The sequence below is a fragment of the Neolamprologus multifasciatus genome, chromosome 20 (assembly GCF_963576455.1).
Source record: "Neolamprologus multifasciatus chromosome 20, fNeoMul1.2, whole genome shotgun sequence".
Lineage (NCBI taxonomy): Eukaryota > Metazoa > Chordata > Actinopteri > Cichliformes > Cichlidae > Neolamprologus > Neolamprologus multifasciatus.
The window spans coordinates 9,424,068-9,448,599 of record NC_140458.1 but is presented as its reverse complement, the minus strand read 5'-3'; the positions used below and the strand labels follow the sequence as shown (position 1 = coordinate 9,448,599).

The following is a 24,532-nucleotide window of genomic DNA, read 5'->3' as shown; positions in this document are numbered from 1 at the left end:
TAAAAGATTTGTACAAGAGGTCGCTAAACTCAGCATATCTAAAAGAACGTTACTTGAGGAGGAGAGATATAACATTGCACTTCCTCCTTCTGAAAATGGAAGTAACACGTTTGTGCTCTGGGTCTGAGCGAGAGAAGAAAAAATGTGGTCGTTCATTTCCGGCTTTGAGTTGATGTGTGCAAAGAAGAGAGAAGAGAAACTTCCTTGACTGTAGAGCTAACTATAGAGAGTATTCTGTTCCAAGGGCGCTTGTTCAAATGCCGTGCATACAGTAGTTTAGGAAAACCGGTTTTATCGCAGGACCATGAGTCGTGGATCTAAAACTAAAACAGAGAGCACTCAAAGCTTTCTGCTGAGCCCACAGGAGAATGAGAAGCTGGAGGAGCTGCTGGGCAGAAGGTGTGCTGTAAGTTCTTAGCTGACCCGGGAGGGGATTACCAACTGAAAGAATGTCGCTCTGCTTTATCTGTCTTGACTTGTATCCTTTTTGTTAAAAGCGTTTACCTTAAAAGAAGGCGGCGTACACTGGAGTACACATCATTCTAATTGATGCACAGTTTAACAATGGGTTGAGGACTGTTATACTTTTAACACAGCATTGTTGTACCATCATTTTCTCAACTCTCTTTTGGCAGATTATTTTCTTAATACTTTTAGTCGCTTTATTTTTGGTCCATTTGAAGGCCTGTCTTATTTTACTCTATATTTTTGAAATCTATTGATAGTTTATGTGAATTCAAGCGTTATTTGCTGACATTAGGTCATCAAAAAGTAGGTAGCTGTAACAGGAAATGGTGGCTGAACCAATTCTTCCTCTGCTGTCAGAATTAGTCACTATGCTCAGCTTTGGTCTTACAGTGGAAGTTGCCTTGTTCAGTTCTTGCTTTTGGCCTCTGAGGTAAACAATAGCGTTTACAGTTGTGACCCCGCCATAATAACCAAACACTAGATGTGCACAAGCTACACATTTTAATTACATAGAAGGCTGCATTGAAAAACTAGGAGCATCACAAACTTTAAGCCTTATCTGAACAAATGAAAGCAGATGAGGAAGTTTATTCTGACTGCAAAGCTGTAAATTTACATATGAACTGTAATAAAGAGCTCTCAAGTTTCCTATCAGCTCTGAGCTCTTTTCATTGTCTGTCTTGTCTATGTGTTCAGTCCATGGCCACCGCAGTCGCACAGCTGTTCATGGCTCTACCTAACAGTTCATCCATGTGGAGCTTACAGCACATTGGGGTGGCCTGTTTCGTCAAAGACAACCCTCAGCGCTCCTATTTCATACGGATGTTTGATTTAAAGGTAACCCCCTACATAATGGGTCCCGTATTAGATAGCTTAGATTAAGTTTCTAATCTCACAAGACTGACATATTAATTCACTCTTTTTACAGGTCGGGAGTATGGTTTGGGAGCAGGAGCTCTACAACCAAATTGTGTACTCAGCCCCAAAGCCATTCTTTCATACCTTTCCTGCTGATGTAAGCACATCCCTTGTTTGACCTCATCTTAAAGCTGTAATTATGATGTGATGTGGTGCAATTACATCTGGTGTAATCATCACTATGGGTCAAAAATCATCAATCCTGATTCTGTGTGCGTTTGTTATACACTGTAGGACTGCCAGGTCGGACTGAACTTCTGTGATCAGCAGGAAGCAGACAGTTTCCAAACTGCTGTTCAGGAAAAAATCAACCAAAGAAACACCCGTCACGGTCAGTGAGGCCACAGCCTTTCACTGCTTTGATGTCTCTTTTTAGAATTGGAAAGCAAAGAATACATTTGAAATATTATGGTTACCACTTACAATTTATTTGTGTATAGATGGTTTGAGGTTAATATATATTTGAGAAAGCACTGTGGGGGAAAAACAAACAAACATTAAAATCACACTAAATGAGGAAGTTTTTTTTTATTTTTATCAAGTACCCTATTCCAGTACTCTTAGAAAAAAATCGCTTCCAGGCTGATACGTGATTATATATGAAACAAGTCGTTCATTTGTTTCAATGGCTGTGTGTGGCGTTTATGCAAAATGGTTTCTCTCACCTCTCTCACAGATAAGAAACAGCGCCCCCCGCACACTAGTGGTAAGATGGCAAAAACTTCAAAACAGTATGCTGTGTAAACGTGGCAAACTGTAGTGCTACATATAATTTTCTGTTTTCTTTCACTGCAGACAGAGGTTCCCTGCCTCCACTCCCACCTGAAAAAGGTGCGCAACTGCTGTCTTTGCTGTGTACCTTTTACTATTGATACATAAAATGAAACATTCTAGGGACATATTAACCAGTGAGCTAACCTGGACGTCTTCCAAAAACAGGACCTAGTGGCCCTCCTTCTTTTCACATGGCCACAGTGGACATTCAAAACCCAGATATCCAGTCTTCACGCTATCGCTCGGTGCCTACACCTGCTGCTGCCTCTGCTGCGACAGGCAAAGGAAAGAAGGACAAGAAGAAGAAGCAGAAAAAAGGCCCCAAGCTCTCCAAAGCAGACATAGGAGCACCAAGTGGATTTAAGTGAGTGTATGACTCGCTGAAAATGAAGTTTTATCAGAGGTTTTAGAGCAATGTTTATATTTTGTTGTTTAAATTTAACTTCAATAAACTGTTTCCTTCTTCTTTCCTTCTGTCAGGCATGTAAGTCATGTGGGGTGGGACCCTAACAACCTGGACCCTGACCTGATGCGGCTGCTGACTCAAGCTGGCATTAGTGAAGCTGAAATGAGGGATGAAAGAACCTCTCAGCTCATTTATAATGTAATTGAACAGTCAGGAGGGATGGAGGCAGTCAAAAGGGAGGTGAACAGATCAGGTTAGACTCTCACTGCCTCGTTTTTGACTCAGTTAACTATCTCACTGTTCCAAACAGGCTCATCTCGTTGTTAAACCATGGATGAGTTGTAATATATGTTTATACCTTCTTCCACTCAATTGTAGCTACAGGACCTCCACCTCCTCCACCTGGCAGACAGGGGCCCCTCCCTCCGCTACCAGGCTCTAGCCCCACTGCTCCAACCCCTCCACCCCAGCGAGGCCGTTCTGGCCCCCTGCCTCCCATTCCAGGTCATTCACAGCAAGCAGGCCCGCCTCCCGAGCCACGTCGTTCTCGTGGATCTTTACCACCCCCTCCTCCATCAAGCCGAAGCGGCCCTCCGCCACCCCCGCCATCACACGCTCCACCTCCTCCATCTTCAAGGTCTCCTCATGCCCCACCTCCCATGTCTTCCCACGGCGCTCCTCCTCCTCCACCACCACCAAGCCAGCGCTCCGCAGGTTTTCCACCTCCTCCTGTCCCGTCTACACCCAGCAGAGGGGTTGGTGGTGGAGGAGGAGGAGGGGGAGGGGGCCCACCTCCTCCTCCTCCACCACCACCACCACCTCCCCAAACTTCTGTTTCTTCAGATTTCCCTCCTCCTCCTCCCATGTCTGGCGGTGCACCACGACCTCCTTCCGCTTCCGTTGGTGGAGGAGACAGCAGAGGAGCTTTGCTGGATCAGATCCGACTCGGGAAAAAACTGAAAAATGTAAAGAAACCTGGCTTTCTCAAGAACATCTGTTACATAAGTCAAACGTCTTGATTTTCATGCTGCAACATGCCGAGATATTTGCAGAGCGTACTGACGTTTACATTTTGTCCTCCTGTGGTGTCGTGTATTACAGGTAACAGACGACCCTAATCCAGCTCCACCTGCATCAGCAGAGTCAGGTGAAGGCATTGTCGGTGCTCTCATGATGGTCATGCAGAAGAGAAGCAAAGTCATCCATTCCTCTGGTAAATATTACACTACCAGTAACATCTTTGTATATACACTCTGGTCTCTTTATTAGGTACACCTGTTCAGCTGCTTATTAATGCAAATATCTAATCATCCAATCTCACAGCACTAAATCAGTACATTTAGGCATGTAGATGTAGGCAAGACCACCTACTGAAGCTCAAACTGAGCATCAGGATAATGAAGAAAGGTGATTTAAGTAAGCGGATATGACATGTTTTGGTGTTGGTGCCGAATGGGCTGGTCAGAGTGTTGCATAAACCGCTGATATACTGATGTTTTCCTGCACAATCATCTCTGGTTCACGTACAATCGTCCGTGAAAGAAAATATCAGGAAGTTATTTGGATGAACTGCTGGATAGCAGGAGGAAACCTCTGGGCAAACATGTCTCGTTAAAGTTAGAGGAGAATGGCCAGACTGCTTTGAGCTGTTAGGAAGGCAGCAGTAACAGAAATACTCACTAGCTGCAATCAAGGTAGGAGCATCTCTGAACACATCCAAACTCCAATCTTGAAGAAGATGAGCTGCAGCAGCAGAAGACCACACTAGGCGTCACTTCCCAATTTCTGATCTCATTCCAATAGCTCACCTTTGTAATGTGGTGGAACAGGAGATTTGCATCATGGATGTGAAGCTGACAAATCTGCAGGAACTGTATGATGCTATCATGCAAATATGGATCAAAATCTCTGTGGAATCTTTCCAGTAACTTGCTGAAAAACGAAAGCAGTTCTGAAGGAAAAAGGGGCTCCAAACCAGTACGAGCTAGGTGTACCTAATAAAGTGGTGCGCGAGTGTATGCATGCATGAGTTAAACCATCAGAGCTACAAACACTTTATATTTGTTCTGTCTTTCAGATGAAAGTGAAGATGACGGTGGGGATGACGATGATGATGACGATGAATGGGATGACTGATCTAGCTGTTCTTGTTTTTTGTGAATTTTCCACTTGCTTGAGTTCTGATGTTTGTTTTAACCCCATGAACTGTTACACTGTTACATGCGATGATCTGTTACAGGTTCGTTAGCTGCAAACTGGAGTATAGCTTGGATATGTGATAAAGTACTGTTTGTAGGGGATTCGTAAAAAAATGAAATAAAATGAAACAAATATTTCAATATGAAAGATCGAAAGGAACAAATTGATGAGAATTCTGAAATGCTTATATTTTTTTCTAACACTTCCAGTGTAGGATTCATCAGCATCACAACACATAGCACTGTGATTCTCACTATGGAGGTGAAAAGCGGCTCCGAGTGGAAAATATGCTTAAAGAGCCATTTAAAAAAAAAAACACAAACCCAAAAACCAACCTGTGACTACAGCTTATGACAGAACACCAACAATACTAAATCTGAGCCAGTTTCGTTCCCATTTTTATAACATACTATACATAAAAAAGTAGGTTCCTGTATCATATTCTCAAACGTCTGTGCAAAAATCCCCAGTTCCCTCAAATACCACCACCTACAAAGTGCATGACTGGAAGAACACTGTACGCTATACATAGCCTCAATACTCACATACTGCAGGTCACTAATGCACAGGACAGTAAGGGAGTCATTGTATGACAAAATCCAATGGAATTAGCTTAACATAAAACAATACACCTTACAAAACATTGTAACACACCAGAAAACAGAACAGTTAAATGTACAACTTGCAACAAACAACAACAGTACGCATGCAAAATATGCATTCATGTCATCGTTATGCAAGAGCAATCCAATGACTGCATCACGACCTTATATATTATATTCACAATCAATATATTACATTTCTGTTTCAAGATACTTAAAAGAGAACATACTTGTGTTTTTGCGTGTTGGAGCCCATTAGCTATATCTTACATATACTTTACATCACAGTCAGCCTTTGTCCAAATCAACACCAGTGTGTGAAATATGTGATCAACCCCAATGTGCAGTCTGTTATTCATTCATTTTTTTTAACCACAATGGTAATACAGTTGTGTTTTGGCGAATAGAAATGTATGCTACAACTTAGAATGTGGTCATCAGTAGTGTAAAATATATTTCATATGTATTTACTGGGCTGGCGTTTGCAAAACCACCAATACACGTTAAGGACAGAAAGACAGCATCGCCTGCCTAATGAATAGAAGTGACACCCAAAGATGTGTCAAATGAAAGTCCACCATAAAGTCTATACAGGCCAGTGCCGGACAGCGTTGGTCCCGTCTCCTAGCCGAGCCCTTGGTCCTGGCTTTCTGTGTGCCTGCGGCTGGTGCGCTTACGCTGCTGCTGCTGTTTGGGACTGATTTGTTCCCAGTAGGACTGACAGTACTGATTGATCAGTCTAATCTCAGGCGGGAATGGTGTAGAGGCGAGGGAGGACTGCGAGTATGGCCGTGTCTGACGGGTTTTTGGCTCTTCGTCCTCGTCTTGAGCGGTGAGAGCTAAAACGATGTCTCGGTCAAGGATGCGCAGCGCAATGCGGGTCACCGTGTGTTTAAAGTTGTTTTCAGTGGCGAGGCAGTGGTAGAGCCCAGCGTCTGTTTGGTTGAGAGACTTCAGAAGGATGCCGTGGTTGGTCTTAACAACCCCTTCGGCACGGTTGAGCTGAAGGAAAAAGGGTGAAACAGCAGATAAGTCAAAGAAAGGGAACAAGTTTAAATAATAATTTTAAATAATAGGGCAAATAATTGTCTTGTGGAAACACAGAAACAGCCTCTTATATAAAAGGTAGCAAAATGCACGTGTTCATATTTTAATATGTAAAATTATTTTGCTTTATATACACAGGGTCCGCTGTTGCTTACAGCATTGTGTGGCTATTTCTAAGCTGGAAGAAGGGACTTTTTTCTTTTTTGCCAGTGATCACAAACCTCGATACTCACTGGAAAAAAAAGAAACTCTCAGCAATAAAAGCAATAAAGATAGTTACCAAAAAGTGAAGTGATTCCTTTTGCATCTTAAAAAAAAAGGAAAAAGAAAAAAGATTGCTCTTCCTCACCACTTTTCTCTTTCCTTCTCTCTGGAAGAGCCACTTTACTGTGGCCTGGGGAGAACGAGGCTGACACTCCAAGAAGGTACTGCTGCCCTCTACTCCAAACTGCACTGTCTCTCTCAGACGTTTCTCAACTGGACATTTAGATGGTAAAAAAAAATAAAGTTAAAAAAATGCTAAATTTTGAAGTTTACATCATTTTAAAAACACATAAAACTGCCACACCTTTGGCGTTAAAGCCTCTGCACTGCCTCAGCGGGTCGCCGTGTTTAACGTCCTGTCTTCTGCTTCTCCTGAGACAGAAATCAGAGTTGAAATTTGACGTTATATTGTCACATCCTTACTTTATAGTATAGAGGTTTATGAGACGTCCCTGACCTTTTGGTTGATGGCGTGAAAGCAGAGCAACTCTCTCCATCCCAGGCACAGTAGGGGTCCCGAGCCAGACAGCAGTCAGAGCAGGCCCTGCCGTACACCCCACAGCGGTGAAGCGACACTTGGGTCAGCCCTGCGTCTGATGACACGTACAGCTGTTGCTGTGGCAAAACAAGCAAAAAAAACCAAATAAACTCAGCAAGTGTCTGTGGGGCATTTGTTTCAATACATGCAAAGAAATGTATATGACCAGGTTAGATTTGTCTTACTCTTTTAGATGATATTTTCATAGTCTTGACTGGTGCTCTGGTCTAAAAATGTATTAAAAAAAGAAAAATGTAAAAATAAACGACCCCTTTTCTTAGAACACACTGCACTGTGTACTTTTTAGGACCACACATTTAGACATACCCGAAAAACCTCCACTTCCTCTAGTGTCAACTCCTCCATGCTCGTTGGGTCCTTAGGCAAAACTATTACCTTTTGCACAGTGCCTCGATCTAGAAGTATGAATGAATTATGATCAAAAACAACATTTGCATGAAAAAAAAGAAAGAAATCAACTTCAACCGAGCGTGTGCAATAATCCCTGAAGTTGTCTTACCTGTCCCCAGGAAGAGCACTTCATAGCGCCCATCAACAGCATCCACCTGATCCACCACCAGGGCAGTGTACCTATAGTCCACACCAGTTCTCACCACCAGGGGGCGGCGATGGATAGGATAAACTGAATGAAACATGAGGGGATGGGCTCTGATGAAATTCACAGCCTCATCTGAAAAGTTCTTTGAGGATCGGATACCAGGAGTGAAGGTTCCTCCCGGACACTGGGTGGAAAAAAAAGGAGGGGAGATTTCGTGCGCATCATCTGGTGACTTCCTTTTGATTCAAATTTCAGCATCTGGGTTTTATTCCATTGTGTCATTTTGGACATTACGTGACAGAAACCTACCGTTCCAGGCCTTGGGTAGGGAATCTTGCCAGTGTACTCTGTCCATTGATAATTATGGCCATGTTTGTGGGCAAACGGTCCGTTGAATACGTTGCGGATATCAGCCATCGAGTAAACACAGACTGCTGATCCCTTGAACACAGAGCTTGAGCACAAACAGACAATTAAGGTAATAAGTAGAGATAGGAGACAGCTTGGCCCTACCCATGAAATTAAGTTATGTCCACAAAAATGTGTGAAAATAAAAACTGAGTTAATGAGATTGAATGAGAAGTGAATTCATTGGCCGAGTCTCCAAATATGACTCACCCTGCTGTAGTGAAGAGAACGTACACCATAGGGTTTCGTTCATCCTGCGTTGGCTGTATAAACACATCCCCTATTAAAAGAATGACATGCAAATCAATAATGCTATAGGCAAGTTATAATGCAACCAGTTTAAACACAGTGCTTATTTTATTATGACTTTACGTAGTTCGTCAAATCGTGTCTCCACCCCGTCTTCTCCTATCACCGAACAGATAAGACGAGCCTTCAGGAACGTCGTCCAGCGGTTCACCAGGGACTTCTGTCCTCCTTCGTCATTCTAGACAGGAAAAGAATTAGGTCAATGCATTTTATATTAAAAAGGTGAGCTGCTTATAGTTTCACAACTTGCGCAGTGTGCTTTGGCTCACCAGACACACTCTTCCCACCCTGGCTAAAACAGTTGGACTCGCCCCGCCGCTGGAGTCTAGACTCTTCTCTCGGAAAAAGAAGTACAGTTTGTCATCATTCTTTTCTGCACTGTCAGGGATCTGCTGGATTCGAATAAACACAGGCTCTGGAGGATAAAAACAGATAAGCAGAGAGAGGATTGAGGCAAGTGGTTGTCAAAAAAATGAACGGAGCAATAACCTGTAATCAGTAATATTTACCTACTCAGACCCACACTTACTCACCGTTGAGCCATCTGGAGTCATACTGCTCTGTCCTGATTGCCGTTCTTCCTCCCATGGTCCTAAACACAGCAGCATCTGTACTCATGAAGTCGATATGTACCCCTGCATATAGATTACCATCTGCACAGGTGGGACAGTAAAAAAAACAGGGTGGTAAAACAGTAGCTTAAGGAGTTTGAGAAGGAATTTAGTGGGTTTTTTTCTGGCTATAAATCAGTCATGTCTTACTGATCAAAACTGCAACATTCTCCTGTTTGGGATCATAGGAACATTTTCCCTTCCCCGAATCCACATACCCAGGGACCAGCCTAAACAGGTAGTCCTGCAGAGGCAGATTAGATAGTCAGTATGCATGAAAATAGACCACTAAGACATCACAAGGGAGCATGGGAAATCATAAACAAATCAGCGCCCCGGGTTGTAGCTGTGAAATATTTAGCGAGGACAAAGCTGGAGGGGTTTTGCTGTAAATGCCTCTAAGGGAACGGTAATCATCTTGTTCACCTCTGCCCTCCAGCCTCTGTTGATGAATGTGCAGATGGGTTGGTACGCTCCTGTTCCACAAGTGTAGAGGTGGGTGCGGTTCCACGGCTCTATCAACCGCACAAAGTTGGCACATTCACCCTGACAAAGGAGAGTAAGACAAATGGAATCCAAACACTGTATCTTGAAAGCAGGAGCCTCCAACTTTTTTGAAAGAACAGGATGTAAATACTTGACGCTACCTGTTTTCCCTTTCCTGTCATCTGACATTCTCCCTTTCTCTTAGCAGATGCTGGCCAGTGGATCTGTTGTTCCAAAAGCACAAATACCCCCAAACAGTGAATTATTAAGGATCAATGCACTCTGAGACTAAATACCACATACCAAATGGCAGAGCGGATTTAGGAAGAAAGGAATTTATACACACTATGAGTGGCTCCTTGTTAACATTGTGCATGTCCAGAGCCACCAGGTACTCCCGGCTGCCCAAGTACAGACGTCCCTGGTCCTGATCCATCAGAAGTACACGGTAATCGCTGGTATTGAAGGTGAAGCTGAAGGGTCGTGCCGCTCTTGTGTCCATCAGTTCTGTTTGGAAAGTGTTGCCAGTTTGTTAAAAAAAAAATATTACAACTTCGCCACTTGGAAAAACCAGCATCATGTGGAGAAAATCCAGTCATATTATTCCTTTTATGCTTTTACCATGTTTCATTACAGACTTGGATGAACTTATGGTCCCTTAAACAGCATACTTCTCACTTGTGTACAGGAAAATGTGTGTCACAGATTAAATATAACTCAACTTAGAGCATTTTAGGAAACATTTTCGCTTTTAAGATCTTAATATTTTATGCGTCCTGGCTGTCTGATAGAGTTTAAGGCACCGTGTGCCCTGTGGAGTTAGACGAAAAAGCGAGTCCCTTAGGAAACACGGTCAGTGGAACTCGCGGCTAATTCTTAAGATCAGATTTGTGTTCAGCAGAGCGTAACCTGTTAAGACATGCAGTGAAAAATGTTTCCCCCTTTTTTGTTCTCCTGAAAACCCTGATTAGGCTATTTTCATCTGCTGCAAGACAAATGGACTCTACTGTGGAGGACTTTACTTCTGAAAGTTTCCATTCTTTCATCTAACAACTAGTTTAAACACATACAAAGTAAGACTCGCTCGTACATCTGTGGCATGTGCAAAATTCTGAGCACCATATGTGCACACTGTGACATGGCGCACTCATGGTAAAGACAGCAGGATTATATATTGACAAATGTTCACAGAGACCCTTAGAAGTGGGCTTACAGGGAATCAAGAGGAAGCACAATCTCTATTTACATCAAAGCACCTTCCATTTTCCTTTTGAGGCCCGTGTTAACAGGATGCAGTCAAGGTGCAACAAAAATAAGCTATGCAATTGGATCTCCGGGCAACATGGGATGGAGTCTCAGAGGTGGGACGGGGTCCGGTTCTGTTCCCAAGAGGTAAACACAGGATAACAAGCTTCTGGACAAGCGCCACATCACTGGGTCATAGTGGATTCACTGAACAGGCTAAATGTAGAAACACCACACCCCTATACATGTCTCCATTCTCCAAAAATAGCAAACAATGTACTGCCATCATCTGGTAAACATTCAGCAAACACTTACCCCCTGACAACATTCTGACACTGACAGGGAAACACTGGGAAGGACACACAATTCAAGTATGAAGCCACAGCTGGGCCACTATGAGCTCTCGTGTTACAGCTTGACAACATATTGTCACTAAGGCACTAATGACTGCTGCCATTTACTGTAGTCCCAGACGTCTCTCGAGTATGAGCTAACTGCTGACAGCACTACGAGGGCATAAGATTCTAAAACATGGCTTCAGTTACACTGCCGATTCTGCTCTCTAGCAACACTAATTCAACCGATTTACAGTTATTCCCATTTCGGCGCTTATGACTGATACAACTTCCCAGCAGCAGGGAAGTCAGTGTAGTGTTCCTTTCCTCCCCAGGCCTCCTGTACCCCCAGAGTGTCACTCAGCCCGGCTCATTCGTTCAGAAGAGTCACATGTCCTCCAGCCTCCTCAAAAACCTCCTCCACAGGCGCCTCAAGGGAACAAAGAGACTCGCTGTCACAAACAATGAACAATAAATCCTTGGAGTCGCAGAAAAGAATTGCAGAGTAAATCCAACTTTTTTCTTTTCCTTTTTTTGTTTGGTATTAGGGGGAAGGGTGACTTAAGTCTGCGAACGTGCTCTTACGAACAATCTAGCGTTCACCTTTCAGCTCCTCCAAACATCCTCCTGAAAGTGAAATTGTCAAGGACAGTTCCTGACAGATGTGAATTCCTTTTTCTGAGAGGAACACGATCAAGTTCAAGACCGAGCTTGCGCAACTGGTCAGACTTCTACTTTGTTCAAACTGCTGCAAAAACTCACTGGTATGTATAAGCTGTTTACCAAAAGGGGATTAGCGTTAAAAGTCACGCAAAAATGCACAGCAATTACTTTCTCGAGCCCCAAATAGAAAGTGTCTCCGTGTGCAAGAGCTGTCAACAGCGTGTCTTTGGTGTTACAAAATCAGCTGAATTCAAAACAGCACTGGCTATAAAGCACAGATCCCGTGATTAGTTCACATCTAATCTGCCTCAGGTGGCTTTTCTTGAAATTGTACCAAATCATAAATGTTTCCCATTAAATCGCTGCACTTGAAGAACATAATGAAGCAAGCATGTCAGCACTGCCTAGACCTGACCTGCAAACAGAAGGTCCTGACTCAACTCCACATGAAAGTGCTCGGGAACGTTATAAATCTCACTCACACCTCTAATTCTCACTTACACAAAGTTCAGGTGTGATGCCCGCATGTGTGTGTTTGTGTGTCTTTCTGCGAGTTTAAGTGACAACATGATAGGGATGCAGAAAATACCTGTAATCATCCGACATTGTTTGGATCAAAGGTGTCTTCCACATATTTGTAACACGAATCTCTGCTATTATAGTTAATGACGACAGGGAACAACACGGGAAAATCCCAAACACCTGCGAAAAAAAAGCTTCAAAGAAAACACTATCTGCCCCATCTCAAATCTACTCTGGCTTTCAAAAAGGTCATGATCAAATTTCAGCTGTTTCCTTTTTGTGTCAGACCGTCAGACGTCAAAAAAAAACAAAGAACTGACAGGTCACACTGTATTGCGTGTGGATTTCAGGGTGTGGGGACAAATTGTTGAAGGGCACTACCAGCACCCACACGTAATATCCACCTTTTGTTTTCAGCGTTGCACAGTTTGACGTGTGGCAGGAAATACGTTCTTTACATATGCATGAAAAGGAAATAGAACCGCTAGTTCGGATGCGCGCGTGGGCGTATGGGTGAGTTTTTGCGCAAGCGAGTGGCTTTGCGGGAGAAACCAAAAAAGTACAATAAACTATTACGATAATCCCCGTTGACAGAAGAATTCTAGTTAATCTGTACGAACTCACCTTTAAAGGAGAGGCGAACCCGAGGAGCAGACTGCTGCACGCCCAAGCTTCTGCAAACACAGAGGGCCAAAAGGAGGAGCTGGGCTCCAGATGCTGTCATGGTAACAGTCACGCAGGTAGCCCACAGAGATCTAAATCTGGACGAAAAGAAGAAAGACGAATGAACTATTATTATAGAGTGCCCCATGAGAAATGGGAGACATAAAAAGAAAGAAGGGAGGACAGGCAAGCTAGTCTCTCTCACTTTCTCTGATCTCTCTGATCAGAAGTTTGGCCTGCAGCCTTCCAAGGCAAGACGTCTCGTTTGGCAGGAGAGAACAACGTCCAAATCTTCGCACCTGCGCTGGAAAATATGACAGGCCTATTATTTATTTAAAGTGTAAGCGTAGTGAGTTATGTGTCAAGACTGTATAATAATACTTGTAAGTATACAGTCAGTTGGAAAAAGTCTAAAAAAAAAAAAGAAGAAGAAGAAGACTAATGCCTTGTGGTCTTCATCTTGTACACATTACAGTTTGTTTTACATAGATTTTGCCCATGTTTCTTTTAGAAAACTGTATCAAAAAGATGATGAAGATGCCCATCAATGAGTCCCTCTGGTTTTCCCTCAGTCTTTTCAACAAAGCATGTCAGTGTACTTTCAGGAGCTGAGAAGTGAAATATATGACAGTTCAAAGACACAGGTAGTCCTGGCTGAAACAATTTCTGACAGTTTAGGGGTGTTGAAACGTAGCCTAACTGTTAGACCTTAACTCAGACATTTATTATGCATCTGCACTTTGCTTTGAGAGGATCCCATATAAATTATGAATACTAAAAGCTGAGTCCATAACATCCATTAAATTGTCTCCCCGAAGGTGTGCCTTGCTCGGGCTATAAGCTATCCCTCGGGTCCCCCCCCCCCCCCTTATGACATCCGTGTAGCCAAGGCCTCCAGTGCACATGGTACAAGCCTGGAAATGAGTTATTCATGGTCAAAAATGGGGTGGGATTTCACAAAAGGGTTTTTTTTTTTTTTCCACAATAAGCCACTCATTTATCTGACACACATAATACAAAAAAATATGCTGCCATAAAAAAAGCTGATGAAACTGAAATGACTGACATGGTAAGAATTTAGAAATTTAAAACAGAAGCTGCTGGGAATACCTCACAGTCTTCTTGGCATATTCACACAATTGCTATATTTACTCACCATGGGAGCTTGATTCCTATTCGCTTTTATCAAACCTCGTATATTACTTGCTAATAACCCGTCATGCACCGTGAGATATTTGAAATGAGGTAGAGACCATTGAAAATACAAAGGTGTGAGATTTTTTTTTTTTTGCAGTCAGCCAATGTAACATTAACATTATGACTTTATGAATAAAAACATGATAAACAAAATATTAATAATAAACGGATACTGACAAATAATTAGAAAACATATTTGACCCTAATTTGAATACATAATGTCTATGACCTGCTGACTCTGAAGGCTACATTTAACCTACCAATATTTAGATGAAGATGGAAAAAATAATTAAAGGGTGAGTCTACTTGAAATGCCTTAAAAATATCGTTACAAATGCAATTAGTGGGTGTTACTAAACCATTATATTGAGCCCGAGGGAGAGTACATGTTCGAGATGGCCTGATTTTCGTGGTATTTGTACAAGTGGCGGCACTCCTGCTGGTTTTCTGTGCTTGGGTGGGATCAGCAGTAGAGATTAAAGTTCTGCTGTGTTATTATATGGTTTCCATTTAAAGAAAAATAGTAATAATTACAGGATTTCTATAACCTTGTTCTTTTTTCGGGAGGAGTGCGCGCTTACCTGTGAACTCAACATCCAGAAATAGGAGCCGTGGGCTACAAATGCGTGCACTCCAGTCATCTGCCATCCAGACCACGCTACAGAGTAACCAAACCTGAGTTAAAAGTTAAACCAGAGAGAAGTTAAATGCCCTACCTTTGATACCGGGCTTTCGGGAAAGCCGCCGTGCCTTTCAGATCCCAAACTTGCGGGATGTTACCGCTGCACTCCTCGCGTTTTGCGCCTCGGAGCTGGGCTGGAAAATCTCTGTCAGCAGCTCTGCGCAGGCATAAAACAATCCGATAGGTTTGCTAATTCCTCTTCTGAGGAAAAACCGAAGGCTAATCGGTCGCCATTGACCAAAGGCATTCACTCAACATATTTTTTTTCAAAAAAAGGAGGAGGAGAAGGAGGAGGGGGAAACAACTAATCCTTTAACGCCTTTTCCACTCTTTCCAAAAAAAAGAGAGAGAGAAAAGTTTAAACCTGGATGGCAACAACCATCACCGTGATGTGATCGAGATGTTGGTCCGCTGATCCGTAAAAGTGAGTTTGGAGGTGACTGAGTGAGATTCAAGTGACCAGGTGCAGGTGTTGGGAGAGTGTATGCCCCGCTGTCCTCTCCCTTCTGTTCTTTCCCCACCCAGCCTTCGCTCTCCTGTTGGCCCACAGCAGCATTGGACCAAACCTCTTGGTACACCATATGGGTATGTTAACCCTATCACTGCTGCTGAGTTAAACTCACCGCTCCACTCTGCTGTAAACTGCAACTAATCTATATCAGTCTAATTATTTTTAGAATGCTTAAATTATTGCGTATTTTATGGAAACTGTGAAGGGCATACAGTCACTGTTGAATGTTTTTTTCTTTTTCATTTTTAGTTTCTTTGAGGCACCAGAAGGGCCACAGACTATTCTTACACATGATGCAGGGACTGAAATTTACTATTAAGCATCTAGGAGTCGGGTCTGCCACTAGGACAATGTCACCATTACTTTTCAGAGCCAGGTCAGCCGAAAAAGATTCCAGGGATTCCTCTCTGGCTGGCTCCAGCGCTCATGACAACAGTGACAAAGCAACCAGAAAGGGGGGGAGGACTGAATGTAAAGGACATCCATCCTTTTAACGGAGCCTTGAGCTTGAAATTAAAACAGCTTTTAGGGCGCCTCTCATCATTGCCGGCTTTGTGGAGAGCCCTGACGCAGTGTGGCGCACTAAAGACACAAAAGCAGACGGTGAGTGTATTCTGAGCAACAGCCCTGTAAGACAGTAAAATAAAATAAACCCATGAGGTGATGTGGTGTGCCAGTGTGTAAAAGGTCACATGGGGAGGGGGGCAGTTCCTGGAAAAGCCTCAGAACACTCTAATCTTCAACGCTTAAATCTATCTTTAATGCACGTTTTCTGGTTTGATCCCTCATCATACCAGCAGAGTATGTGAAATCACTGACCTTATCAGAAGCTGGGTATCAGCCACATGTGATCTACAGGCGGCAAAGTGTGTCAAAATGTATCCAGGAGAGCGCCTTTGTTTCCTGCCCCACAGGAGGCATCCTTCTGTTTCCAGTTGCGGAAATGACTCATGACTGTGTGCCGAGTTCAAGTTTCCATGTGCTCTCAACTTTGGCCATGGACACCAATAAACTGACCAGCTCCCACCCTTCACAAGCACTCATTAACGTCATTTGTACAGTATCTTTCACTGCATCATCCTGTGGTCTTATCTACCCAGCATTCATACACTGCTGCCTCAACTTGCTAAAGTCATAGCAACAGCCCCTCACTGAGTGTTGCGGTTGGTATTTTTGCTCTGTGTACGTGAGTGTATCCCTGTTAACTCCAGCATGATGGATGATTTTGTTGGAGACAGACTGTAGGATTAGGAAACAACATTGGCTGGTTTTCTGGTCCACAAAAAGCCCCCCTCAAGTGGCTCTTCTTCTCTAATGGATAGGTAATGTGAAATGTGAGGTAGACATTGATCCCTGTAGGCCAACCAAAAACTCCTGGTGAATCCTGGGACCTCAGACCCATCAATCATTTCCAGAGCCAGGGTATTGTCCCCGCAAGGAAAGACAACCTATTATTTTAACCCCCTGATGGGTTTTCCTGCAGTGTATTGATGAACTGAAGAGTGTCTGAACATGCCAGCAGCTCTGAGGCATGTCCAGGGCATCACCATTACATGAAATCACCTTAAGAAGAAATTATAGGGTAGAGAAAATAAGACTATAAGACATTCACAAGAATTGTTTGCCCTGTGTTCAGTGACAACGCTTTCCACGCAGATTAACCAGCCTTGCAATTATTACCTTACAGGTCCGAAAAAATGTAAACATCACAATGGATGAAAAGAGAGCAGGTGCTGTGTGACACTCACGAACTTCACACACCAGTGATTATCAAAGGAGAGCAACTTTGGAAAACATCTTTGACATGAAGGGTGCATACGTGGCGCACATTCCAGACACAGCCTGCTCATCACACAGCGGATTGGGAATGAGGTGAGCGCAGACTTTTAGTGCAAACACTCTACAAACATAATGTAGCTTCGGCTTCTTTGAGATGGAGCACCGTCTGCAGTCGTCCAACATGCCACGTGTCTACAGGGCCAGCCAGCCCGCCATCTGCCTTGAAGACAAGACTGGCACTTTCCCTTGTAATAAAACGCAGCTGGGAGATTCAACAGCTGTTGAAGAAGAGTTCTTTCCAAATAACAAGGGGTATGTGCGTGTGTGTGTGGTTGGTAGGGAGGGTAGCTGTATTTTAAAAGAGGATAGTGAGGATGTAAGCAGATGAGTGCAAGCACAGACCCCGTGTCTTAAAAGGTAGATCTGTCAGCACTCTTTGAAAAGTCTTTGGTAATAGCTGGTTAATGGTTAAGTGTCCCAGTGGGAGAAAAACAGTTCAAAATGTTATTTGTTTTGAGTATTTATGACTCGAGCTCTATCTTAACCTCTGCCACAGACATTGTTTGCGCTAAGAGAATTAGTGAAAAGAAAAATGTGGCAAGCTGAACAAAGTGAGAATACAGTGCATGCGGGTCTTTCTTTGACAGATAAATTTGTATGCCGGCGCACATGCATACAGTGTGTGCATGCCGGCGCGGAGACACAAACTCGCGCGCGTTCGCGTCTGCTGCTCGAATTGAAATTAAATTGATTTCTCTTATCTCCGTCCACACCCTTGCTCCCTGCTCTCTTCGCACATATCCTTGAGACACCAGACTCCAGGTGAATTTCAATGTCAAAGACACAAAAGGTAACGCAGAAGCTGCAATCTGTTCATTCTGTCAAGAAGTCGCGTGTGTGTGTAGGTGTGCGCGTGTCTACAGTACGTGCAGTGTGATTGGTTGGGGATAGGCCTATTCATCTGTCTGGTGTGATCGTGGCTCTGTGACTGGGCCTAGGCGTGAGTATGCACTCTGTGATCTCCCAGATAAGAGTCATCCATCTGCTGTGTGTATCTGTCAGGGCCCGGGCAGCCCTGCTTATCACTGCACTCATCCATTTCCCTCAGTCATACTCACTCCATTCTCTTCTCATTTTTAGCTGCTCTCTCTGCTGCACTACTGAAATGCTGTGCTTCATCTTGATTATCTGACGAGCAGTGGATCGCGCTCGTGTTAAAAACCCGAAGGCGTGTTTATGTGACGCGCGGCTCCTGCAAGCGTGCGTGCACCCCAAAGCGTGCACGTCGAATGCAAGCTTCGCAAACAGCACTACAAGACCTACATTTGCAGACACACACTCACACACAGGTAGTTGTTATTCAAGGAGGCCTATCTCAAACCGTCAGATTATCCACTATTGATGAGCCTCAGAGAGCAGCTCATGCCCCTTTTTTGCACACATTGCAGGAGAAAAAATAACCTCCCCCACATTAATCACAGATGAGGAATTAGCTCCCGTGTGTTGTTCTTTCATTTTTTTGTTACCGTCGGCCTGAGATTCTTAAGATGCACTGAAAAAAAAAAGCGAAGAACATGAAGCTGCATGACAAGATGATTTGTGTACAGTAGCAACAAGAGCTCAACCCAGAGAAGTGTAGTTTACAACGGAGAATCCATTTAGGATTTTGCCACCCCACACATAACAAAGGCTTCACAGACTACCCTCAGACCACAAAGCAGCCTGAGGACGGTTTTACTGTCCCAGCAATCTGTACTTAGTTTGTCACAATCAATATTGTAGGAACCAACCTCATTATTAATTCATAGTCATGAAAACATGTGGTGCTCTGAGATAGGCCGAAAAAAACTACTTCAAAGAGGAGACAAACACTGTGTTTCGCATGGGATCACTTCATGTGGCCATAATGTGTTTCATCATCAGTATTAATAGTATAGGCCCATCCTAGACCGCATACCCCGGGTGCTGCTACAACAGGACAGGTTTTCGCTAGTGGAATATTTATAGCTGTGCATTAAAAGTGGAATCAGGGGTTTAAGTGTACCATTGCAACAGCACTGCTGGTCCTTTGTCTGGGCCTGTCCAAAAATGTCTTGCCCGTGGCTATTTGCAGTGCTACATTTGAAATGTCAGTGATAACAAACACTGCCGTCAAATCAAAGTGGGAATACAATAAAGAACAGCTGTATCTCAGCGGGTCTTCTTTGATTCTTCCCATCAACATGCAAGTGTTGCAGCCAAACATATCTGAGATCACTTTAATAAGTCACACATCTATAACTTATTAGAAGCGGTTAGTGTTCGTGTGAGACAGCTGAGGGAAGACTTAATCATTTCTCATTTCTACACACCTAATAGCCTAAATACCGCTGTCAAATTTGGCTGTTTATGAGATATTAGATTCACTCATTAAAAACAAAAAAAATGACAGCGATTCTAACAATAGATTGGCTTAACCACACTGCCATCTTGTGGCTATTTTATTATCATTATGAAATCCTTTGTTTAACTCTTTCCACCTTGGAAACTTACTAGAGGGCAAGCCTAGTTTCTATGAACAGTGGTTTCTGTCTTGTTTTAAGGCTACTTAAAGAACAAAGAGGCTGAGTGTGCATCAGAAGGTAGTGAGGGTGATCCCTGTCTATGCAGTTTATTGGGACTACTCTTGGAAAAACCTAGAACCTATTCTAATGGTTATAAAACCACTTTTTTATTAATCAATACTGAGCTGTCAAAGCTAATCTTTAAAGGTACAGGAGAGGTGATCAAATGCTGTCTTTATGGAAAGAAGAGCTAAACAGTCTTGTTGAGATCTGGAACCTTTTTTTTAAAGGCAGACCGATATACAATAACCTCAGTAAAGGTTTTGGACCACTCATCATTTCTTTACACTTTGCTTCTAAGCAGCCAGGCGTGCTCGTCATTTCTAAGTTGGCCTTGAGCAATAACACCACAATTTCTGAAGGTCTCTCACAGTTTTTCTTTAATAGTATTTTGCACCACCAAGGTGTTTCTCAAAGAGCTGTTAGCTGGACACTTGAGGAAACTGGACAAGCGATCAAATCAATGATGAATCCAAATTAGATATTTTTGGTTCACTGTGTACAGAAGAGATCAAGAGGGAGAAACAACAGTGAATGTCTCCATCCATCTGTAAACATGGCGGAGGCTCTGTCATGGTTTGGGGCTGCATTTCAGCCAGTAGTGTTGAGGATCTCTTCAAACTTGATGGAATTATAAATACAGAAAAGTACTTATTGGGAAAGTGTCAGTGGCTTCAGTCGTGGATTGGCCTCCCTAGAGCCAGTATCGAAATAGTGTGGAATCAGACTGAAAACAACAGACAAGCCAGCTAACATCCAAGGAAGAGCTTTGGGAGAATTGTACAAACTCCTTTTTTCCTTTTTATACTGTATTTGCATGTACATTTGCACATTTTCTTGGCAAAATGCAAAGAGGGCGATTTAAATCTTTTTCTCAGTAGTGTACTTGCACAACAATACAGGCACACAAACACAAAGAAACACATTATACATGGTCAGAATTAAAAGCAGGTGCAAGTGTGTCACCGAGTGCATTTGTATGCATCAGAGGATCTGAACCCAGATGTTACCGGCTCGATGTGAATAAGAGGAAGAGAGATATCCAGTGACTAGATGTTGTAAATATTATATATTTATGTTTTTAAGTTTTTATATTGCGTAGTGGGGCAGTGAAGAGGAACAGGTAAGTGAGGGGTAAGAAAATATTTAAGAAGCCAAACACATAGCAATTAAATACATTTAGGTATATAGATATGATCAAGACGAGGATCAGAATGGTGATTTAAGTGACGCAAGTGAGTTGTTAGTGGCAGACGGGCTGGTCTGATATCTGAAATTGCACATCAACTGGGAGTTTCCCACACAACCATCTCTAGGGTTTACAAAGAATGGTCTGAAAAAGAGGAACGATCCAGTGAGTGGTATCTCCACTGGTGAAAAACTGGTCAGACAAGAATGGCTAAACTAATTTGAGATAAGTGCAACTCCTGTCAGCAGAAAAAGAGAAGTGGGTGCTACAAGTGTTACAATTCACACAGAGGTTCATCATAAATTGCTGAATAGAAGACTAGAAAAACATTGCTTGGTCTCATGAGCATCAATTTCTGCTGCAACTTTTGGACAGTAGGGTCAAAATTTGGAGTAAACAACATTCACCCCTCCTTATATCAGAGGCTCAGGCTAGTGGTGGTAGTGTCATGATGTGAGGGGTGTTTTCTTGCCAGACTTTGAGCCCCTTAGTAACAACCGAATACTGTGTAAACACCACAGCATACCAGGATATTTTTGCTAAAAAAGTCCATCCCATTTTGATCAAAGTGTACCCATCTTCTGATGAGTCGCACCAAGTAAAAAGATCTCAAACTGGGATCTTGATCACGATAAAGAGCTCATTGTACTCAAACGTCCTCCAGAGTCGACAGATCTGAAGCCATAAAGAACACCTATGGAATGTAGTGGAACGGCAGATTCAGATCACGATGTGCAGCCGATAAATCCACAGCAACCGTGTGATGCTATCGTGTCAATACAAATCAAAACCTCTGGGAAATCTTTCCTGCACCTTATTGAATCTGTGCATGAAGAATTAAGCCAGCTTTTAATGCAAACAGGGGTAAAACCGGGTACTAACCAGGTATACCTAAAGAAGTGGCCAGTGAGTGTATATTTGGGCATAAACTCCACAATAGATAACAAAAATTTTCTCTAGCACAGCGGTCCCCAACCGTTTTTGCGCCACGGACCAGTTTATGTCAGACAATATTTTCACAGACTTTCCTTTAAGGCAGGGGTCTCCGACTCCAGGCCTCGAGGGCCGGTGTCCTGCAGGTTTTAGATCTCACCCTGGGTCGACACACCTGAATCAAATAATTAGTTCATTACCAGGCCTCTGGAGAACTACAAGACATGTTGAGGAGGTAATTTAGCCATTTGAATCAGCTGTGTTGGATCAAGGACAAATCTAAAACCTGCAGGACATGGGCCCTCGAGGCCTGGAGTTGGAGACCCCTGCTTTAAGGTGTTGCAGGAAAATACAACAAAATAAAACTGGTACCGGTACCAAAAAAAGATGATTTATTCATAACACACGGAAAAAGACCCAGGGAAACAGAGATAACAATAAAAATGATGAAAAATAACGTTAAAAACCAATAAAAACCATCCATGTCACACCCGAGCCTCAACTCTCGCGGCCCGGTACCAAACGGCTCACACATCGGTACTGGTCCGTGTCCCAGGTGTTGGGGATCTAGCATATGTCAACCACACAGACAAAGTGAAACAACTGTCTATTTTATTAGGTCTGAGCAAAAACTTGACATTTATCTTTAAAACAAAAAAAGAAAAAAAATTACCCAAAACAACAAACAAGTAGGTATCTGTAACTACAGTGTTCTATAAAACACAGCACACAAAATATAACCTTCTGATCATGTTTATGAAAAACCCTCCAGATTATTTGATAAATTTATCCATGGATTAAACATGTTTTGCCTTATCCAAAAGACAACGCAGAAGTATTATTTACAGGTTCCTTGCTAAGAAAAGTAAGCAATACAAATACTAGCTTTGTTACAGTGCACCCCATCTGTTGCTGTGAATTTAACATTTACTAACACTGTGCGCAGAAAATTACTTCCCCCCCCCACACGGCCTTGTAAGGAATATAATCACTTCATCTTATATTTCGTGCTCACAGGCATGCCATAATGTGGATTTGTAGAAAAACAAAGTAATAAATACCATCATTTTAAGCAGATAACACAAACCTTAAACACATTACATTAGATTAAACCTTCAATGATTTAGAAAGTAAATTTCAAATTAAGTTAAAATCTAAAAGAAAATCAAATATCAAAACTTTTCTTACTCAAGGAGTGCTTTACAAAAATCCACAAAAACGTCAAACTACGCAATGATTTTAAACACCAGAGATGGTTTACAGACTGCTGATGGAGGCTGGTGTGTAGCAAGACAGGACACGTAAAGCAGGGGAGAAAGAAAAACCCAAAACAAAACACAGGTAGTCTATTAAAACAATAATTGTTCCTACTTACTACAGTAGAGTACACGTTTCTTTATACACAACCGACAATAACCAGAGTGTGTAAATGTCTGAAAAGTCAGCACGGTTCTTTCAACGCGACTACCGCCATGATCATCCCTGAGAACAAATTTTGGTTCAGTACTCAGTGCATCTAAAATGTACTGTAACTATATCAAATTTAAACTGTGACATATTTGCTTTGTCACATGTCGATTCCTAAAAAACCCAGAAAACAAACAAACAAAAGAAAAGCCCAAATGTGACAAGATTGCTAATAAAGCCTCTGAAGGCTTCACTGTTATTTGAAGAATATGCAATGCAAAGTTTTATGCCACCAAATAGGGGCAATCAGAAAACTCACCTACACGCGTACAGGTTGTAGTACAATGCTCTTTAAATCGAAAAACAGTAGAAGAACCAGGAGGCATAATATGCCCAAGAATCTGCTTAGAAAAAAAAAAAACAACTGCAAAAAGTGTATCAGAGTACATCAGAATACACAGTACCAACTGTATAAAACAGAGGGGAAACGCGCTGCCTTGGCTTTGTTGTTACAGTTAAACCTGATTTAAAATGCTTCTGTGTGTTTATTTTAGTTATAAAAAAACAAAACAAAACTGGATATTCTGTGCATAAAAATGACTAACATCAGGAAGAAGGGTTTAATGTTTGCTGTTAGTCTTCACAAACCAAGCATTCTCTTCATCCTCTGGTCCCTACGGTGACTCCTTCAAGCTCACGTCTTCTTCTTCTTATGCTCCCTCTTCCTCTTCTTCCTCCTGATCGCTGTCGTCGGAGCCTACAGGACAAAAATCAGACGTCTATCGTTTCAATGGGTCGCTTTAATTATTCCACAAAGCAAACTTTAAAATAAAAAAGGTAAATAAAAATAAAATAAAAAAATACCATAATTTAAAAGAGTAGGAAAGAGGAAAAAGATTATGAATTGAATCCATGTATTGTTCATTCTTTGATTTATTTGTGTTTGGTTTTAAATATAGATTTGGAGAAAATGAATTTTCTTATTTTGTTTCTTTTCTGTTTTGAAACCTAAATTAGAAATAGTGATGTTTTTTATTTTTACTCAAAAAAACAAAACAAACAAAAAAACACAGGTAAGCATGCAGTGAAAAAGATTTAGTTTTGCTGTAGTAATTATGGCTCTAATTAAATCCTATGAGAAATGTATTAATGAGCCTTTTAAAATTGGGAAAGCACTTAAGAAAACCACAGCTGGTATGGCTCAAGAATGTTTT

The 24,532-nt window shown here is 42.3% G+C and overlaps 3 protein-coding genes across 8 annotated transcripts in view; 1 reads left to right on the top strand and 2 right to left on the bottom strand.

The window, feature by feature from the left end:
• The first annotated feature begins 25 nt into the window (after positions 1-25).
• Positions 26-23,752, top strand: LOC146494413 (actin nucleation-promoting factor WAS-like). Of its 2 annotated transcripts, none has more exons than XM_085146350.1 (11): positions 26-399; positions 1,165-1,305; positions 1,397-1,483; positions 1,621-1,717; positions 2,063-2,092; positions 2,182-2,217; positions 2,326-2,524; positions 2,641-2,819; positions 2,945-3,531; positions 3,668-3,779; positions 4,644-23,752. In XM_085146350.1, the coding sequence occupies exons 2-11, from the start codon at positions 1,168-1,170 to the stop codon at positions 4,700-4,702; spliced, it is 1,524 nt and encodes a 507-aa protein (XP_085002476.1). In that variant the 5' UTR covers positions 26-399; positions 1,165-1,167; the 3' UTR covers positions 4,703-23,752. The 2 variants fall into 2 exon arrangements, with proteins under 2 accessions (XP_085002476.1, XP_085002475.1); XM_085146349.1 differs by having other exon boundaries at positions 30-406.
• Positions 4,933-22,376, bottom strand: LOC146494414 (semaphorin-3F-like). Of its 3 annotated transcripts, none has more exons than XM_085146330.1 (19): positions 14,931-22,376; positions 13,223-13,316; positions 12,979-13,115; positions 9,936-10,096; positions 9,751-9,813; positions 9,530-9,649; positions 9,254-9,347; positions 9,026-9,145; positions 8,762-8,907; positions 8,556-8,670; positions 8,394-8,463; positions 8,085-8,229; positions 7,737-7,959; positions 7,544-7,632; positions 7,402-7,443; positions 7,136-7,293; positions 6,983-7,050; positions 6,764-6,891; positions 4,933-6,369 (listed from the first exon to the last, which is right to left on the bottom strand). In XM_085146330.1, exons 3-19 carry the CDS (start codon positions 13,076-13,078, stop codon positions 5,992-5,994), a joined length of 2,220 nt encoding a protein of 739 aa, XP_085002456.1. In that variant the 5' UTR covers positions 13,079-13,115; positions 13,223-13,316; positions 14,931-22,376; the 3' UTR covers positions 4,933-5,991. The 3 variants fall into 3 exon arrangements, with proteins under 3 accessions (XP_085002456.1, XP_085002457.1, XP_085002458.1); XM_085146331.1 differs by having other exon boundaries at positions 13,223-13,321; positions 14,931-15,086; XM_085146332.1 differs by having other exon boundaries at positions 13,223-13,339; positions 14,931-15,081.
• tspy (testis specific protein Y-linked) overlaps positions 22,507-24,532 on the bottom strand; it is an 11,217-nt gene continuing 9,191 nt past the window's right edge. For all 3 annotated transcript variants that reach the window (XM_085146347.1, XM_085146346.1, XM_085146348.1), the window contains one exon: positions 22,507-24,075. In XM_085146347.1, coding sequence (XP_085002473.1) covers positions 24,029-24,075 — 47 coding nt within the window. In that variant the 3' untranslated portion in view covers positions 22,507-24,028. The remainder of the gene's footprint in view (positions 24,076-24,532) is intronic.

Excerpts from the sequence above, each read along its gene's own strand:
- LOC146494414 (XM_085146330.1), bottom strand. The coding sequence starts at position 13,078 with ATGACAGCATCTGGAGCCCAGCTCCTCCTTTTGGCCCTCTGTGTTTGC. Across the intron at positions 9,348-9,529 it reads ACAGAGGCTGGAGGGCAGAG|GACTACCTGTTTAGGCTGGT; the intron begins GTGAACAAGATG and ends CTGCCTCTGCAG. Across the intron at positions 6,370-6,763 it reads GAGAAGGAAAGAGAAAAGTG|CTCAACCGTGCCGAAGGGGT; the intron begins GTGAGGAAGAGC and ends TTTTTCCTTCAG.
- LOC146494413 (XM_085146349.1), top strand. The coding sequence starts at position 305 with ATGAGTCGTGGATCTAAAACTAAAACAGAGAGCACTCAAAGCTTTCTG. Across the intron at positions 1,484-1,620 it reads TTCATACCTTTCCTGCTGAT|GACTGCCAGGTCGGACTGAA; the intron begins GTAAGCACATCC and ends TATACACTGTAG. Across the intron at positions 2,218-2,325 it reads TCCACTCCCACCTGAAAAAG|GACCTAGTGGCCCTCCTTCT; the intron begins GTGCGCAACTGC and ends TTCCAAAAACAG.